This window comes from Thamnophis elegans, chromosome 1 (genome assembly GCF_009769535.1).
Source record: "Thamnophis elegans isolate rThaEle1 chromosome 1, rThaEle1.pri, whole genome shotgun sequence".
NCBI lineage: Eukaryota > Metazoa > Chordata > Lepidosauria > Squamata > Colubridae > Thamnophis > Thamnophis elegans.
In genome coordinates this window covers 64,826,272-64,840,726 of record NC_045541.1, presented here as the reverse complement: position 1 = coordinate 64,840,726, position 14,455 = coordinate 64,826,272, and the positions used below count along the sequence as shown (strand labels likewise).

Sequence of the window (14,455 nt, the reverse complement as noted above, 5' to 3'; positions counted from 1 at the left end):
TGTAGGAAAACCACAAAAAGCAGGGTGCAGGTTGATAGTCCAGTCTCCCTACTATTCCCCACCAATTGGGGAACAATCTTGTTTGTTTCTTAAAGGTATATGTGTACTCTGTGCTATGTCTTGCAGTACTGAATCCTATAGATCAGGATGTCAAACTCAAGGCCCGCGGGCCACATCCAGCCGGCAGGGTGCTTAGATCTGGCCGGCGGGGCTGCCCTGGAAACAGCGAAGGACCGGCCTATGGTGCCTCTGCCAGCGAAAATGAAGCACATGGCCCTCCCAATCTCCAATTTCACTGACAGAGAGTTGCAGGAGGCTGTCGCTGAAAACAGAGATCGGGAGCCCGTTTTCACTGGCAGAGCTCTCGAGCCTCCACAGGCATCCCCGACACGAGTGAGATCAAACTGGCTATGCCCATCCCAGCCCCCCGAGGTCAAACACAACTCTGATGTGGCCCTCAATGAAATCGAGTTTGACACCTCTGGCATAGATCAATTCTATGCTGTGGACAAAAGTTCTGATTGTCCCACATGCATACACACTCACATAGAGAGTAACTTTTTATTAGGTACAATTCTGGAAAAAATGTTGCTGTTTTATCTAAGTTTGTAGGTGGGATTCAGGAAGGGCTTTTGCTAATGTGGCATTCTGAGTTGCTAAATACTTCTCCAAGAGGTCTGCCTCAAGGCTTTTCCCCCTGTACATTGTCACACACACACACACACACACACACACACAGACACGATACTGCCCCTTTGATTTCTCTGGGTTGAGGTAGTTACTATTAAAAAAGAATCCACCTTAAAATAAAAATGTAAAGTTTCAATGTTGGACCAGATTTACTCAGAAGAAATTTCTTGAACCTGAGGAGTAATAAGTATTGCTATTCTGTCCAGTCCCCTGCTTGCTACAGGAAATCATGAGCAAGAGTATCCTCATTCAAGAGCATCCAACTAAAAGACTGCTAGAAAGAGAGGGTTTCATTCATTTCTTGGCAATTCACTCCATGGGTTTTCTACTTTGCCAATGATCAGAATGCTCCCACCGATGGGAGTGGATCTTTAGTGATCTCCCATCTTCCTGCCTTTCAATTTCTCTTACTGTCCTAGAGAATCTACAGTCCTATGGAGCAGTTACCGAAGTGGAGATAGAAGACTACAAGTTCAGGAAAACGTTGTGAAGGTTGTCTCTTCCTCCAGTCAGCCATCAGCCTTTCTCCTTTGGCTTGGAAATCTCTCAGGATCTGACCATGATCTTCACACTTTTACTTGAGGGCTTAGTTTGCATTTGTAGTAACTGAATAGAAGGATGGAGTCGGCCAGGTGAATAGAGTTCATCTCACTGTGATAGGGGCAAAAAACATGCTCACATTTTCTTTCAGAAAACTGCATCTATATGCAGAGGAGCCTTGTTCTGTTAGAAGTGGTGAACTACTAGCCAGGCTATTCTTCAGCTCTTGGGTGCTTTAGTAGTACTCTGAATGTAATGATGAGAGAGCATCCTGAGAAAAATGGGAGAAATATCTAGAATAGTTTTCCAAACATCACACCCTTTAGGTCAGTTGGGCTAGATCCCCATCTCTCCCCATTATTTTGCAGCTTGAGAATAACACGTGATGTAATCCAGGATTTGTGGTACACTACCTTCTATGGGGGATGAAAAGTGTATAATTTATTAGCTACATGCAGGATGTTCTGTTTGCTTCCTCAGCTCTGAATTCTGCTGGCTCTGTAATTTTAGCTTCTAAGATGCTCCAGGGAGCAACTCATAACAGCCAATTCATTGGATTTTCACAGGGTTCCAATTCTCGCCACTCAAGCCCAGGAGATATTGGAGAAGGGAGACTCCATGACAGAAGACAGCTGCACCCAATCTTTCCAGGTAAGATAGATTGGATAGGGGTTGCAGTCAGGAGTAGGTTCCAGCTTCTGTTACTGCTGATTCACTCAGGGGCGCACGATGTGTGCTTTGTACGCATGCACAGTAGTAAAAAAAATTAACCCAAGATGGTGGCGCCCATGGCACCGCCGATAAAAATGGTTTGGGGGTGTGTCCAGCCGAGTTACTGAAGCGGTAGGTACCCACCTCTAGTTGCAGTAGAATCATCAGTCTGTTTTCAGTCATAAACTGTTGGCTGGGGACATGTGAGGGAAAGGCTGTCTCTGTCACAATAGAGTGTTTGCCAGGGTGTTGCGCATTCCTAACTTCTCTTTTTCTACCAGAATCGCCATGCTCCAATTCTGATCTCCCTTCTCTGCTCCCAGCTGGAAGTGAAACCTGAACAACTGGTGGAGATGGAACTGTGTTTAGTAGATACCCAACCCCCAGTAAGCACAGCTTTATTTTTTTATTTTTTTGCATTGCTATATACTGTATTTTTTGGAGTATAAGACTCACCAAGATTTTGAAGAGGCAAATTTTTTTAAAAAAGTGTTCGCATTCTGCAGACCTCCCAAAAATGGCCCGTTTTTCGCTCATTTCTGCCCTTCCCAGCCCCCCAGAGTACTCTGGAAGCCTCCTAAAGGCTATGCACAGCCATTTTGGTGAAGGAGTGGGGTTTCAGGAGGCCAAAAATGCTGTATTCAGTATATACAACACACCCAGATTTTCACCCTCTTTTGAGGGGAAAAAGGTGCATCTTATACTCCGAAAAATACGGTAATGAGTTGGGGTGGATGTTCCTTCAGTTGGCTTTGTTTAGACAGCCCTACGTTTTGAAGGGCGAGTTGCAACAAAGATAAAATCATGTTCTTTTGTAATATAACTTGATTTTCTAGAAATACCATTAGGTGAGATTTGTCAGGAAGTTGAGATTTATTCCAGCTTCACATTCTCCTTTGTTTTCATTTATTTGCTCACACATAGGGAGTATGAGAGATACATAGATGAGGGTGTACTAGGAAGGACAAAAACATTTCCCAAATTAGGGCGATGCAGCTGCCAAAAAGGTAACTGATGTTTGTATTAACAAGAACAAGAGTCCAGAGTATGAGAAATAATTCTTGTATTTTGCCTTGGTTATGCCTGCCTTGGTTATACTCCTTTTAGGGTGTTGTGTCCAGTTCTGAGCATTGCAATGCAATCAAAATGGACCTCAAACAATTGAAGACAAGAAAATGAGGGGCTTGGAAACCCAAATCCTATGAGGAAAGTTTATTTGTTTGATTATGAGATTTGTTCACTGTCTGAAATCTGAATAGATTCTAGGCAGGTTACAGAACTGGGTTAAGATTGAGAGGAAGTATAATAGCAGTCCATGGGGTTGCCAAATAAGATTTCTTTGTCATCTCTAAGGGCAAGACGAGAGCCATTGTGTTGAATCTGTAGGGATTTAAACTCACGTTAGATATTCTGAGAATTTCTTGACAATAGCAGTAGTCAGCTAGTGGGATGGGCTACCTCAGAAAGTGATGTGTTTCCCCTTAGCAGAGACAAGATAGCCATCAGGCCAAAGTGCTTTAGCAGATCCTACAAGCAAGACATTAAACTAGATGTCCTCTAAGATCAATTGTATCATTCTATTTTTTTTTTTTTTTTGCCCCTCGACTTCCCAATAGACACTGGGTGGTGCCTTCAATGAATTCATATTCTCTCCTCGACTGGATAACCTCCACAGCTGCTACTGTGCCCTGCAGGTAAGTAACTTAAGTGACGGGATATCAGGAGGCACTTCTGCTTTCTTGTTGCTGTGCTGCTAACTCAGCACCCAGGAAAGGGCTACACTGGAACGTACACCGTGTCACAGGTAGTTCTCTTGACTTACGACCATTCCTAGTTACTGAAGCAACTGACTTATGATGAGTTCTCGCAACTGTTGAAGCATCCCTGTGGGCATGTGATCAAAATGCCAACTAGCATGAATCTACTGTGTTTTCCCGAAAATAACATAGGGTCTTATTTTCTTTTGACCCCTGAAATAAGTGCTTAGCCTTATTTTCAGGGAGGTCTTATTATTTTTGAGGTGTAGGAAGCAGTGAGCATGGTCACCTCATGGCTGCTGCTGTGTTGCAATATTTTGGGGAGGACTTATTTTCAGGGGAGGGCTTATTTTAGCACATGCACTCAAAAACCCAATTGGGCTTATTACCCGGGGAGGTCTTATTTTTTGAGAAATGGGGTACTACGGTTTCAGCGTCCCAAAGTCACATGATCACCATTTGCGGCTGCCCCGGGAGCTTCTGGCAAGGAAAGCCAGTGTGGGGGGAAGTCAGATTTGCTTAATGATAGATTCGCTTGACCACAGTAAAAAGTTGTAAAATCTCTGAGCAATGGAAGTTCCCTCCCAGCTGTCATAAGTCAAGGACTACTTGTACATGCTGTTTGCTCTCCATGCGTTGTCTGGTTTTCTGCTGTGCATTTCACCAGCCTTTAAATGAAAGTCACTTTGGAGGCCCATATGCACCAGTGTCTTCCTGCAGGTTGAGCTAAACAGGTGAGGTGAGGATCGTAAGCCAAACCCTCTGGTGACCCAAAAGTTCCTGGTGCTCAAGAGGACTGTATGTACTCCTATTCTCCTGTGTGCTGCTCCGGGAATCCAATCATGGGTTAACTTAGCCTTCTAGCCTTGAGACTGAGTATGTAAATTTCAAAGTCACGCCTCCTCTGACTGGACTTCCGTTTCCTTTCAGTTCTATTACTCAGTCCAAAGCCTACGAGACCTATTTTCAATTCTCTCTTGACTAATTGATAATTTCTCAGGGTTAATGCTGGATTTACTTGGTTTTTTCACTGTGGATTTCTTGCTGGATTGGAGGTAAGGCGGCAGTTTTTCTGCCAGCCGATTCCTCCCTCGCTATTTCCCTTGTAGGGATATCGGATTACTACAGCTGGAGCGTGGGGCGATCTTGCCGTTTGCAAACGGCTTCTCCGCCTGTCCTCCCTTTAAGTTCAGCGCGCAAGGAAGCTGAGTCTCCCAGCGCTGCTTTCCATGCCGGATAGCACCCGCCTGCGGGCGCGGTCAGATCCGAAGCCGTGGCTTGTCGGAGCTGTTCTTCTCCTCCTCCCCGCCTCCCTCCTTTGTGCTCTCGCTGGAGCGGCTGCCGGAGGATTACATGGATCGGCTGTTTTCCCCTGATTTTCCCCTGCTGTTTCTTTGAATTTCGCGCCTTTGATGCCGGTTGCCTTATTTGGAAGCGTTTTCACGCATGCGTGATAATGCCTGGGGATGAGAAGGCAGAATTTGTTCGCGCGCTTGAGTTTGCGCACTGCTTACGCCCCTCCCTTTTCCCTCACTCGAGGTTGCTGACTCAGGAAGGAGGTCGCTTCTCTTTGTCTCTGCTTCCACGTGGCGTTCTTGGCGAGTGCTTTTCAATTGCATTCCTTTGTTTCGCTGATTGGGCTCTTTCAAATTCATACCATGGCTGATCAATCGGTAGTGCAAGGTACTGTCGGGCCAGTTTCTGAGCCCCGCTCCCCTGGCGAGGGGGGGGCTAGCCCTGGGCCTAGTAGGGCCGCGACCAGGGCCTCTAGTAGCAGGCCTCGAGCCTCATCTACTGTTCGGGATAAGTCGCACAAACGCAAAGACAAAGCCAAGGTTCCCCCCAAGGCATCTGGGGCTCCCATTTGTTCCCCTCCGGTTCTGATTCAGCAACCTGTGTCTCCGGTGCGGGTCGTTGAGCAGGGTTGGTCCCCTGATATTCAGCTTCCCCAGGGCCCTATTCCTGAGGTAGGGGTTTTCGGGCCTCGATCCCCCCCAATTATTTCGGAGGCTAGTGGAGCTTCTCTTCGTTCACCTCCACGCGCTGGGCCTTCTGCCACGTTCACCCCCACAGCTGCAGGCCTCAGGCCTCTGGAGGGCCAGGATTTGGGCCTTCCTGCTGATTTTTACAGCATGATCTCAGAGGCTATTTCCAGAGGGGTGGATGCGGAATTAGCGCGTAGATCCCAGGCCTCCAGGCCTACTCTGGCCTACTCAGGCCTGGCTCCTCAAGCAGTGCAAGGGGATTCTTCCATCCTGCAAACGGATCCTCCTTCCCCTTTACACTCTGTGTTTAGCGCACAATCTCCCTTAGTGGAGGAAGATGAAATCCAGGATAGGGAATTCTCTGGTGATGAGGGCCTCCCTATGGATCAGCCTACTGCCCCTGGGCTCTTCAGGCACACTCTTTTCAAGTCTCTGCTGTATAAGGCCAAGACTACCGCCCACATGGGGGAGGCAATTTCTGCAGAAAGTGCTGCTGTGGGCCTGGATGCCACCGAGCGGCTCTTTGCTGAGCAGGTGGCTCTGCAGGATTTTATTCCATCCCCCAAGCTTTTTCTTGATTTAATCCAGAAGCAGTGGGATGAGCCGACCGCAGTTAAGCCCCCTGGGTCTGGTGATAGGAAGCTATTCACATCTTCTCCAGAGTTGGAGGCTCTCCTCCAGTTTCCCACGGTGGATGCTCCCATTGCTGCTCTTGCTTCACCGGCGTTAATTCCTTCTGAAATTTCAGAAGGATTGAAGGCCGAGGACCGCAAGGCCGAATCGGTCATTCGCAAAACTCATCAGGCAGCAGCGGGGGCCTTGCGCTCAGCTACTGCAGCTTCCTTTTTTAATAGGACTTCCTTAGTTTGGCTGAGACAACTACAGGAAAGGCTGGACCCGGAGGAACTGCGCCTCCATCAGGATGTCACCAAGCTGATTGCGGCCCTAGAGTATTCTGCAGATGCCACCCTTAGCGCGGCAAAATTTGCATCCCGAGCCATGGTTTCCAATGTGGCTTCTCGCCGCTTGCTCTGGCTCCGCCACTGGCAAGCTGATGTCAAATCTAAGTGGCGCCTAGCGTCCACGCCCTTTAAGGGCGGGGCTTTGTTTGGTTCAGTGCTGGATCCCATTCTCATTGAGACTCGGGACAAACGCAAGGTGCTTCCCTCCACGAGCGCCCGTGTGACCAGAAGGCCACAGCCTTATAGTAGACGGCAGCCCTTTCGGTCTGGGGACTCGGGGTTTACTTCCGCCCCCTATGTCCCCAGCTACACCAGGGGGTTCTCCCAGGCACAGGATCGTGGCCAGGACCGAGCTGGGGCCAGAGACAGGGGGCGCCAGCAGGGTCAGGCGCAGAGTAGACGGTCTTTCCGAGGAGCGGGCAACCGATCCTTTCGTAGATACCGCTGACTCGCAGGAGGTAGGGCCCATAGGAGGACGTCTCTTGGCCTTCGCCCACCAATGGGCGGAGCTCACGTCAGACGCCTGGGCCCTTCAAGTGGTGAGTTTGGGTCTCACGCTAGAATTTCTATCCATCCCCCCGAGAAGGTTCATCAGGTGCCCTGTGCCCAGGTGCCCGTCAAAGCGGCGCCTTATGGACACCGAGATATTCCATCTTCTCACCATCAGGGCCATAGAACAAGTTCCCAAAGGGCAGGAAGGCCTAGGGTTTTATTCCATCTTGTTCCTAGTACCAAAGAACTCCGGGGGATGGAGGGCAATCCTAGATTTGAAACAGCTCAATCAGCATATCAAATACCAAAAATTCAAAATGCAATCTCTAAAGAGCATATTGGCTTCCATCCGCCAAGGCGACATGATGACTTCCATAGACATCAAAGAAACGTACCTCCATGTGCCCATTCATCCGGCACATCGGAAGTTCCTGCGGTTTCACTTCAACGGCCGCCATTATCAATACTGGGCCTTGCCATTCGGCCTCTCCTCGGCCCCGCGCACGTTCACCAAACTTCTGGCAGTATTGGCAGCCTCCCTTCGCTCAATTCCAATACGCATCAATTGTTATTTAGACGACGTGTTGGTGCTGTCGTCCTCTCGAGATCAGGCCCTCCGAGACCTACAGGTCACGATGGACTCATTGCGAAACCATGGATTTGTCCTCAACCTGCCCAAGAGCCATCTGCGTCCAACCACGTCCCTCCTCCATCTGGGAACCACCATCAACTCGATGTCGTGCGAGGTTTTCCTGTCCCCGGAAAGGAGGCAGAGCATATACCACCTGGCGCATCATGTGCTATCTCAACGGCGAGTACCGCTGCTGTCGCTGTCCAAACTGCTAGGGAAGATGATCTCCTGCTTCGGCGTGGTGCCCTGGGCCAGGTTCCATGCGCGTCCTCTCCAGTGGTTTCTACTGCCCTTCCAGAGAGCGCATACCAGTCATTCCCACATCAAGGTGCAGCTCCCGGGCAAGGCCAGGCGGTCCCTGCGTTGGTGGATGTCGTCCAGGCTCCTCCGGGGATGCCCATTCAAGGAGCCGGACCGCGTTCAAGTTACAACGGACGCCAGTTTATTTGGATGGGGGGCCCATGCCCTGGACACGGTGGCCCAAGGTCGCTGGTCAGATCAGGAGCTGGCGAACAGCATAAACTGGCTGGAGTTGCGGGCCATCCGTCTAGCTCTCCTGGAGTTTCGGGACATTGTATCTCATTGCCATGTGTTAATTTTGACCGACAATGTGGCCTCCAAGGCCCACATCAACCGCCAAGGGGGAACACAGTCCAGAGCTCTGATGCTGGAAGCGGAAAGGTTGTTCCATTGGGCCGAGCCCAGACTCTCATCGATTCGGGCGGAGCACATCTCGGGCGAAGCCAACACTCAGGCGGACTGGCTGAGCAGAGCGACTGTGGATCAGGGGGAGTGGCAGCTCCACCCCATTCTCTTCCAGGAACTCTCACGCCGCTTCGGCCTACCCGAGGTGGATCTGTTTGCTCACCCGCACAACGCGCAACTTCCCCGGTTTTACTCCCGATACCAGACTCCGGGGGCGGAGGGAGTAGACGCTCTACGCAGTCGTTGGCCGGCCGGCCGGCCTTCTTTATGCCTTTCCTCCTCTCCCGATCCTTCCGTCGGTCGTTCAGAAGATCTTGGCAGAACAGGCGGAAGTACTGCTGGTCGCTCCGATGTGGCCCAGTCGTCCCTGGTACGCGGACCTCGTCCATCTGTCCGTTTCGCGTCCTTGGAGGATTCCGGACGACCAGATTCAGCTCAACCAAGGAGCTCTCCGGCACCCGGGCCCTCAGCTGTTGCAGTTAGCCGTGTGGCACGTGAGCGGGAGATGCTAGCGGCCCTTCACTATTCGGACGAAGTCATTTCTACAATTCAAGTCGCCCGTCGACTACCCGTATTTACGAGGCTACCTGGCAGGCCTTCTGTTGGTGGTGCCGGCGCACCGGGGTCGATCCCATCAAGGCCTCGGTGCCACAAGTTCTGGATTTCTTGCAGTCCGGCCTCAACAAGGGGTTGGCGCCAAACACGCTTCGCCGTCAGGTCACAGCCTTGTCGACGGTGGTCGGGGGTGGCCAAGGCCGCTCCTTATCTCAGCACTCGCGAGTTCGAACCTTCCTTAAGGGTGCTTCCAACTTACGACTGCCGACGGTACACCGTTATCCCATGTGGGATTTGACCTTGGTTCTCAGGGCCCTGACAGCTGCCCCCTTTGAGCCTATCCATTCCATCAGCCTCCCTTTATTGACACTCAAGACAGCCTTCCTGGTGGCCATAACATCGGCCAGGAGGGTGTCGGAGCTAGCAGCCCTTTCTGTTCGTGCGGATCTTTGCATCTTCCACCCGAACAAGGTAGTGCTTCGTTTGGATCTGACCTTTCTTCCAAAGATAAACTCATTGTTTCACAGGACTCAAGAACTTGTCCTGCCGGACTTTTGTCCTCACCCGTCTCATCCGCAGGAACGCCAGTGGCACCATCTGGATGTTCGCAGAGCTCTTCGTCGCTATGTGAAGCGCACTGCGTCGTTCCGAAGATCGGAAGCTCTGTTCGTTTCCTTCCAGCCGTCTTCAATGGGACAGAAGGTGTCCTCCCACACCATCGGCCGATGGTTGAAAGCTTGCATTGCATTGGCGTATGACACCCACTCCAGACCGGTTCCAAGGCGAATCACTCCTCATTCCACCAGGAGTGCGGCCACCACAGCGGCCTGGGCGACGCAAGCATCTGTAGAAGAGATTTGCAGGGCGGCCACCTGGGCGTCCCCCTCACCTTTTATTCGCCACTACAAGATTGATGTCTTTGCCTCGGCTGAGGCATCCTTTGGGCGGAGAGTGTTGCAAAGGGTCCTTCCGTCTGCGGAGGAGCCTGACCAGCCTAGCTCCCGCCCTGGGACTTAATTGCTTTGGCATATCCCATGATTGGATTCCCGGAGCAGCACACAGGAGAATGACGGTTGTCTTACCTGAACGGTCCTTCTATGGGTGCTGCGTAGGGAATCCAAACCCGCCCGCAGTTTCGGCTGGTCAGGGCTCCGTTTTGATCGTGACTCTGTGACTTCTGGTTGCTGACTGGACTTGACTATGTAGTACCGGATGACTTGCGGCTTGATTGATGTTTGACATAATGCTCCTTCGGTGGACTTCGTAAAGAACTGAAAGGAAACGGAAGTCCAGTCAGAGGAGGCGTGACTTTGAAATTTACATACTCAGTCTCAAGGCTAGAAGGCTAAGTTAACCCATGATTGGATTCCCTACGCAGCACCCATAGAAGGACCGTTCAGGTAAGACAACGGTCATTTTGTCTTCCTGGCAGAAATCTCAGCTCAATATGATCTTCCCTGAGCTTTAAAAAAATGGCTTTGCAGGTTCCATTCCTTGAAGGAGATTGCTACTTAGGAAAGCCATGCAGCCGAGATCACCTGTTTGGTACATAGATGTGTGTTGGGAAAGGACTTGTGACCCTCCCATCACAAGACCTAATGACCATACAAAGCCCTTATAAGCAGAACAACACCAATATTCCCTAAATTCCGCTGAAGATGGTACCTAGTCTGGTAACAAAATGTTCAGAAACCAACCCACAAGCCACCGTCATTCTCTCCCCGAGCTGCAGCTATTTGCCACTATTGCAGGACTTGTAATGCGGGATGGATTGGGAAACGACACTGTTGTTTTTAACTTGGCTTGATGCTTAAAGATAGACCGGATAGTTAGATGCAGGGAACACAGAGGGGAAAAATGTCTGTTCTGACCTAGGCTCCCTAAAAGCATGAAGCTGACTCCTCCTCCTGATAAAACCCCTTTTATTTAGTTTAAAGTGAATTCCTCTGCAGCAAAGTCCCAGCCAACAGTCTTTCAAGAGATTTCACAACTACAGATTTTATCAGGTTTGGAGAGCTGCCAGGCTGATATCTTCCAAATGCCACCCTGTAGCAGACAATACTTGGCAAGAATTCAGGAACAGATCTTCTCTCCAATGAATCGAACTAATTGTCTCCTGCAAACTCCTCTCCACTTTCGCTCCTCTTTATTCCCTATGGGAGGGGCCATTCACCATCCACCTGTGGCTTTACTCCCAAGTCAACTCTTGTTCCTTAACTGTTCCCTTCTCCTGGCAGCTCTGCACATGCGCATACTGGGAACAGACTCCAGTTGTTCTTCTGCCCCACTGATGTCTGACTCTGAAGGCAGCTGATAACTGTCAGACAACTCTGGCTCCATTTCTGCTCCAATGTAGAGGACTCGTCAGAGCCTTCCCCAGACTCCAGGACTGGTCCATGTTCTTCCCCAACCGCCTCACTGTCCAAATTTTCTGCCAGATCCGCTGGCCGCTTGTGGGCTACAACAATGTCCTTCAGATAAACATAGAAGGGGAAGGAATGGCACAAGGGAAGAGAAGCTACCTCCTGCAAGGCCCCTTCAGACTTAGTTTAATGAAGGAAGGCAAGATAACAGTGAAGATAACTCCTGCAACCAAAACATCCTGTTCCTCAATGCTGGGTCAATTGCTGATTAAAACATCTAATGCGCATATCGCTGAAGCCTGGCTGAACTGAGTTATTTTGTTAACACCCCCCTCCCTCATCCAGCTTTGTCTCCATGGTGTTGCATGCTAGGACCTGACAGCAGGGAGGTAAAATATCAACTTCCCCTGCACCCAGGACAGATAACTGGTTTTGAGTATGTACTGCAGCTTTGGACGACCAGGAGAGTTTATGTACATTATTTGCTCTACTTTTCACAGTCTCCTCCTGAGCTCTGGAATGACCTTAGATGACCTATGCGTTCTGTTCTAGAGCACCTCTTAACAGAACATGTGCGCTTCAGATCCATGCATGGACCAAATGTACTTCGGCTGGGTCTGTGCACAGATGAAATGTATGGTTGGTCCAGGGAAGGCTCATCATGTACATCCAGACCTTACACATCCCCTGTACACAAGATAGATCTGTTGGATCAGGCCAAGGCCCATCTTATTCTAGCAATCTTGTTTCTCTGCAGTACCCATAAGCGGGAGATGGCAACGTGCTCTTGTCACTGCAGTATTCCTATAGCATCTGGAGGAATGCTGCTTTCAACCTGAGGGCCACATTGAGCCTCCCACTTTATTTGGCCTTCGCAATGAATTTTTCCAATCCTACTTGTTTAAAACCAAGCTATTGGCCTAAAAGTTGAACCATAACAACTGGACCAATCATTGTTAATCTGAGATATTTCGTTTGATTGAACCTTCATTGAGATATTGCAATGCATCTTGGGGAGAAGCCCTGAAGGTGGTGTGGCAAGATTTGGTACATTCCAACAAGACACTGCCTAACTAATTTTGTTCTGACTGATGAAGTTGCTTGGATGAACAACGAAACAACTCCGATTAACCAAAATTGGTCCAGTTGCTATGATTCAAACTTTAGTGAAACCATTGGCCTCGGTGATTGAGTCTTCATTGACATTCAAATTAGTGGCCATTTTATGTGTTATGGTAATGATTAATTATGCCTTGTATGAAGAAGCGCTTCCACTCCGCTTTCTCAGATGGTCTCTGGTCCTAATATTTTGAGGAAGGAAGACAGGACACACTCGCTATCTTCTCCCTGCCATGTTTTTTATAAAACCCAGCATTTTGCTTTTCTTCTCCAAGGCAAGAACTCTCCAATGTTCTAATCTATACAGATAATTGGCTGCTCTTTTCTAAACAGTTCTGCTTCTAATCCTGTTAACCATATTTCAAATGTGGAAGTCAGAACTGTATTCACTGCTGCTAACCTAGATGTACTGCAGCTTTCTCTAGATGTTCAAATTTTGATGTCACTTTCCTACACTGTTTCCCCGAAAATAAGACCTCCCCAGATAATAAGCCCAATCGAGCTTTTGAGCGCATGTGCTAAAATAAGCACTCCCCTGAAAATAAGCCCTCCCCAAAAATATTGCAACATGGCAGCAGCCATGAGGTGACCACACTCGCCGCCTCATGCACCTCAAAAATAATAAGACCTCCCTGAAAATAAGGCCAAGTGCTTATTCAGGGGTCAAAAGAAAATAAGATCCTGTCTTATTTTGGGGAAAACATGGTATAATGACCCAGGACATTTGCCTTTTTCATAGCTGCCACACGCTGAGTTGACATCCACAAGTTCCTTTGCATGATCAGTTATAGACCAAGTGCCATCAGTGTATATAGGAAGTTAGTGGGATTTCCTCCATTAAACCTGAACTAACTTGAATTGATGTGCCATTTGGTTAACCATTCACCCATAAATGGTGACATGTTCTGGAGTTCTTTACAAATCCTTGTTCTTTACCACTTTAAAAGTTTAGCATTGCCTCCAAATATGTCCATCCATTGCTTATCTCAGAGTCATGATTAAGATAAAAAGTTAACTTAATTAAGTTAAAAACTAATGGTTCCAATTCAAATCCTTGAGGGAGGGATTCCATTTCTTACCCTGTGACACTAAATAAAGGTTGGTGTAGTCCTACTCTTCGTTTTCTCTTTAACTAATTAGCAACCCATAAATGGTCCTCTTAACCCATAGCCACTAAAGTTAAACAGAGCCTTTGATGATGAATTGTTTCAAAGACTTTTTGAGAATCTAAATAAATAGTGTCAAGAGTCACCTCAATCATGTCCCAGTTGACACTTTATGAGGCTCTGCTGATCCCAATTGTTTACTAGACATAAGTTAATCACGAATACGTGTCCCAGGATAATATTGCGGGATCCAATCTCGGTTGGTGAGAAAGAAGTTCCTTGAGGATGGCCTCCGGCATCGGTCTGGAAGCTCGGAAGATTAAACCTCTGGTCCCAATGACTGACCCAGATTGTCACCTGCAATAAGTTAAAGTGATGATATGACTTTTTAAAGCCCTAAATAAAAGTAAGATTCACCTATCTGCCCAACCTTATTCAGCCAGTTAGTTCTTCAGTAGAGTGTCTGCCTTCTGAAGATCTTAATGCAGTCAAGAGACCTTCTCCAGTGTCACTGCCAAACTATGGAGTGCATTTTTCTTGCATACACTCTTGGTGTCCACAAATTCCATGAAGGTTGACTATGTAGACACCATCAAAACATGCCACAAAGGCTGATTGACTGAACAGATATTAAAACCAGGTTTCTCTGGGAAACAGACACAAAAAGGGAATAATCTTGCTATTTTAAATGTGGAAGAGGAAGTAATTGCACATTTATGCATATAGAGCATTAACATTTAACAGCATCTTTAGAAGGACAGGAGAGAAGCAGTACAAATGGAAAGATTTGGAGGAACTGAACAAAACTAGTTGGCCAATGTAGATAGAGGTCAGCATTT

General features: G+C 48.4%; 1 protein-coding gene across 1 annotated transcript in view; it reads left to right on the top strand.

The window, feature by feature from the left end:
* DNPEP (aspartyl aminopeptidase) overlaps positions 1 to 14,455 on the top strand; it is a 30,316-nt gene that overhangs the window by 9,304 nt on the left and 6,557 nt on the right. The window contains exons 7-9 of the mRNA XM_032217890.1: positions 1,797 to 1,881; positions 2,223 to 2,327; positions 3,558 to 3,635. Of these exons, the coding sequence (XP_032073781.1) occupies positions 1,797 to 1,881; positions 2,223 to 2,327; positions 3,558 to 3,635 (268 nt within the window). The remainder of the gene's footprint in view (positions 1 to 1,796; positions 1,882 to 2,222; positions 2,328 to 3,557; positions 3,636 to 14,455) is intronic.